General features: G+C 27.2%; 1 protein-coding gene across 1 annotated transcript in view; it reads left to right on the plus strand.

Moving 5' to 3' along the window:
- Positions 1 to 1,866: 1,866 nt before the first annotated feature.
- LOC101510993 (peroxidase 55) overlaps positions 1,867 to 4,906 on the plus strand; it is a 6,187-nt gene continuing 3,147 nt past the window's right edge. The window contains 2 exon segments of the mRNA XM_004513258.4: positions 1,867 to 2,165; positions 4,865 to 4,905. Of these exon segments, the coding sequence (XP_004513315.2) occupies positions 1,956 to 2,165; positions 4,865 to 4,905 (251 nt within the window). The 5' untranslated portion in view covers positions 1,867 to 1,955.

Here is a 4,906-nt window from a genome sequence, read left to right on the forward strand (position 1 = left end):
TCTTGACTTTAATAGGAATGCGTCCAATTAATCTCACCATTGAGATTACTATAAATGCAAGAAATTGAACAATTATGTTGATTTAAAAATAGATGAAAATAAAGTGTACCATTTGTTCAAAACCACTCTCGAGAATTTGTTTGCAAAAAGATAATGAAGCTTCTTATGATGAGTTTGTTTGCAAATAAATAGAACGAAAATCAATGGTTATAGGAAGGAATGAAATTAGTATAGTGAGAGTGATTTGTTGGGTTTTGGGCTCCCTTCCTATGTGGAGAAAGGCCCAATATGTGCAAACCCATGTGTCTCACTTAACCAAGTGGAGAGATGTCAGATTAGTGAGAGAGAGAGAGAGAGAGCTGAATTCAGAGAGTGAGGCAAAGAGAAAAGTGAGAGAGGAAGAGCAAAACTCATTTTCGCATAAAACAGAGCAGCTGCACTAGATTCGCGATTTCTCCTTCGTTCACCGTCGGATCGGGCTGAAATTTGGACAGCAGGTTCGTGACTTATGGTAATTCAATCTGACCGGTTGGATCATCGATCAGAGGTCTGAGGTGGGAGAAATTGAGTTCGGATAGTAGCAGTTTTTCCTAGTTTTTTTGCTGAACTTTGTTCTCAATTTCATGCTTGTTCTCTCATTGTTTTGGCTGATTGTTGTGCTGGTTACCTTGCTGTTTTTGACTGGTTATTGAGCACGAATTTGTGCCATATTTGAAACTCTCTTGTACCCATATTTTGATCATAGTGGAGCTCTATTACTAGCTTGGTCCCGTGGTTGTTTACTTCTCACATTGAGAAGGTTTTTCCACGTTAAAAATTATTGTGTCCTTTGTGGTAGTGATTTTAGTTGCTGTGATTATTTGTTGTTGCTCCTCACAGATTCTTGCAAGTTTGGGAAATTGATTATCTGCTGCATATTGCTCTGTTAGAGTTATTATTGTTATTTGTTGTTGAATTTCCCATCATGATTGTGCAAAGAGAGAGCGAGAGCGACAAAAAGTGTGCATAACTTGAAAACGAGAGAGCGTCTTAGTTTTTTGTTTCAATAGAATCTTCAGTTACTTAAAGATACAAAAAGAAAATTTTAAAAAATTAGCTAAGAAATTTTATTTAAAGACTAATAAGTAGATAATTAACGATAAATTAAGTATAAACCGACATCCATAGCTAAAGATTGGTAGCAAATGTGAGAAATTCTTGTAGTGCATGAGCACCTTTTTACTTGTAAACAAAAAGAAACTAATGGGCATTGAATAAAATAAAAATAGAAGCTAATTGGATATATGTATATGATATGTGTTGATGAAATTTCCCACATATATGTAATAACAAAAGAAAGTAAGGATGAGAAGATTTAATCTTGATGAAACAGTCCAAAGTCCAACAACAGCATCGATGTAAGGGATTGAGGTTCTATCCCCAAGGGTCCCTCGGTTAATTTTGTTCATAACTAATAACTAATATAGTAGTATATATATCTAGTAAAGTGTATGGTAGAATTTTTTTAATAGTGAGAACAAGTTTTTTTAATATGTATATTATTTATTACTTAATATTTTAAAAATAGTCATTTATGATTTCTTAACCATCATACTTTAACATAAAATAACAAGTATATATATATATATATATATATATATATATACAATTTCTAGTAACTTGTAAGTTGTAACATTTCCAATTTGGAAACTTTAAGAGGAAAATTTCATTTTGACAAGTTAAAATGACCGGAGCATGAAAATGGACTAAGACACCTTCCAGCTAAATATTTTACTACAAATAATAACAAGTGGTTTTGAGGGTAACAAGGTAATTCAACTTTTTTTTCTCTCTTTTTTTAATTACTTTTTAATATTAGTGTAGTTGATCTCTCTACTATGTCAAATGGAAAGAGGTTATATAAATAGAAGAAGCATAATGAATAGAGTTGTGAAGAAATTTGGGTATAGAAGAAGATGGAGAGCATAAGGATTGTACTTATGACTTTGATTATGGCTTTTACGATTTTACATAGTGGAGAAGGCCAATTAGTAGAGAATTTCTACATTTCAACTTGTCCTAATGTAGAACTCATAGTGTCTCAAGCAGTGACCAACAAGTTTACACAAACCATCACCACTGGACAAGCAACTCTTCGTTTATTTTTGCATGATTGCTTTGTTGAGGTATATATATTTTCCATAATTCATAATTTCTTGAGTTTCTTAATTATTTGTATATATATTCAAGTATTTTTTATAAAGGAAAAATGCTTTTTGTGGTTTAATTTCCTGATTCCTCGTAGTTACTGTTTCCTTCTTCTTCTTCTTGAGTAAGATTTGTTTTATTCCTTTTCATACATATGAAAATTAATTAAATTGCAACTAGGATAACAATTGGACTTATGGTTAGGTACGTGCAAAAAATAATATCTACCCATCTTACATCCACATAACAGGCATATATATTATTTTTATTTATATATTATTATTATTATTATATTATTTTTTTATATTATTATTAGATTAAAATATTTATATATACATATACACAAAAATATCAACAATAATATAAATTTTATCATGATTAATAATACTATCATACCAACAAAAATTAGTCAAATTCCTCTTAATTTTCAGGTGGAATAAAAATATTTCATAACTAAGACATATTAAAGTTAAAACTTAATTTAATGCATGATACTAATTGTTTACTAAATTTTATTTTGTTTTCATTCAAATAAATGCATGTTTAGTCTACTGATTAATTTTCTTTATTATTTTATTTATATTAATATCTTTAAATCAAAAAAAAAAATACATGATTTAATATATTTTTGTATGATTTAAATATTTTAGTTTAATATTTTTATGATTTAATAATATTAAAGAACTTTAATTATTTGTTAATTATGTTAATCAAAATGATATGATGTTTTGTTATATAACAATTTATTTTAATTCAAATGAAGCTAAAGAATATATTAATATTTTTTATACTATATTACTATATCCAAACTCCACTCATTGAAAGAAGTAGATCATACAATGTCTTTACAATTGGCTTAATTAATAATTGGTATATAAGGTAAATTCTAGAGTCTAATTGGAAAATAAAAATTTACTCACAACTAATTAAAATCAAATCATGTAAACTCTAGTAAATATTTTTTAAAACTTTAAGTTTGACACAGTTAATTTTTTTTTTTTTTGACAAAACATAATTAATACTATACGTAACTGATTTTAGTTAATTATAGATAATTTATCCACAACTTTTTAAACGGAAACTAGACGAGCTTGTTTTAATTGTTTTGGTCATAACGTGACATGTGCATTTTCAAAAAATTAATCTTTACGACTTTTATGGCTGGTGGAGGCTTATTCTTCTTTGCGCAACGTCTTAATCCTAAATATGCAATCCACTAGAAATTTGAATAGTTCGTATGGAAAATTGGAATAGAATAAATGACAAAAATATAAATTCTGGGAAATAGTCACCGCACACAAGTAGTGCACGAGTAATTAACAAGAATATCTCCGGTCACTAGAATACGCTAGAGCTAGAAGACATTGACTGTAGAAAATAGAAATTAAAAAAACTTGAATATCTTGGCGTGGTTTGTTTGTTTTATTTTTTTCATAAAAAATATTAGTATATATATATATATATATATATATATATATATATTGATTGTTATGTTAGTGTTATGAACCATAGAAAAAAAGATTTATCTTATAATTATTAAAAATAAGTTCGAAAGATTGATAAAAAAAATCTTATGAATATTTCATATTAATAATTAAAAGAGGAAATCACACTTAACTTCCTCTAAAATTTACTTAAAAACCACAATTACTTCCTCTAATTTCAAAGTAAATACTAATTTTTCTTAAATTTTTCTCGAGGTGATAAACAACTCCATTTTCTTTAATACTGTTAATCCATCGCTAATGTCTTCATTTTGACCAATAATTTATCATCTGAAACTAAATAATAACCTTTTATTTCCAGTAAATTAAATATTAGTCAATGCAAATAGTTGAAAAATTCCAGCTTACTGCTTATCATGAGAGTGGTCATGGAATTGTTTCCGTCTCTTCACAATATATCAAGTTGTGGGATGAGTAGTACAATCCAACCAATTCATATAAAGGAGGGACCAAATTTTGAAATGCAGTCATGTATTGATGCAGAAGCAAGACAAGTATTATAAATTAATATATTATTTTAGTATTTTGAATATGAAAGTCATGTAAGAATAAGAATAATAAAACTAGCCATAGGAGCTAATTTTTTAAGGTTCTGTTACCTTTCATCAATTCAAAAACTTTCTCAATATGACCACATGTAATTAGAAATCTCTCGTTAATAACTAAAAGTCACATAGAATAAATTATTAGTAAAAGTGAAAGTATTAATGGTGGATTAACAATGTTAAAGAAGAGGGGATTGTGTGTCATTTGAGAGAAATTTAAGGGAGATTAGTTTTTACTTTAAAACTAGAGAAAATATTTATGTTTTTTTAAACAAACCTTAAGAGAGGTTAGTGTAATTTTCTCTAATTAAATATATATTAAAACAATGACTATAATATTTCTATTTATATCACATTTCAAAATTAACCAACTAATTAAACATAACCAACTAACTAATTAATAAACCAATTTAATCAAGTAATTAATCACTTAAACTAGTAATTAAAATTTCCATATTTTCTCTTTAGTTAGAATTAGTATTAAGGAAAATGTAAATAAAATGCCCAATAAAATTGTGCTACTCATAATTTAAAATTGTTAAAAAAATGATATTTTCAATTCAAATATTATTTTCTTTTTCATTTTTATTCTTTAACAAATACATTTTAAAAATATTTATTGTGAAGGGTTGTGATGCTTCGGTTATAATAGCGTCGCCAAATGGGGAT

This window comes from Cicer arietinum, chromosome 3 (genome assembly GCF_000331145.2).
Source record: "Cicer arietinum cultivar CDC Frontier isolate Library 1 chromosome 3, Cicar.CDCFrontier_v2.0, whole genome shotgun sequence".
Taxonomy (NCBI): Eukaryota; Viridiplantae; Streptophyta; class Magnoliopsida; order Fabales; family Fabaceae; genus Cicer; species Cicer arietinum.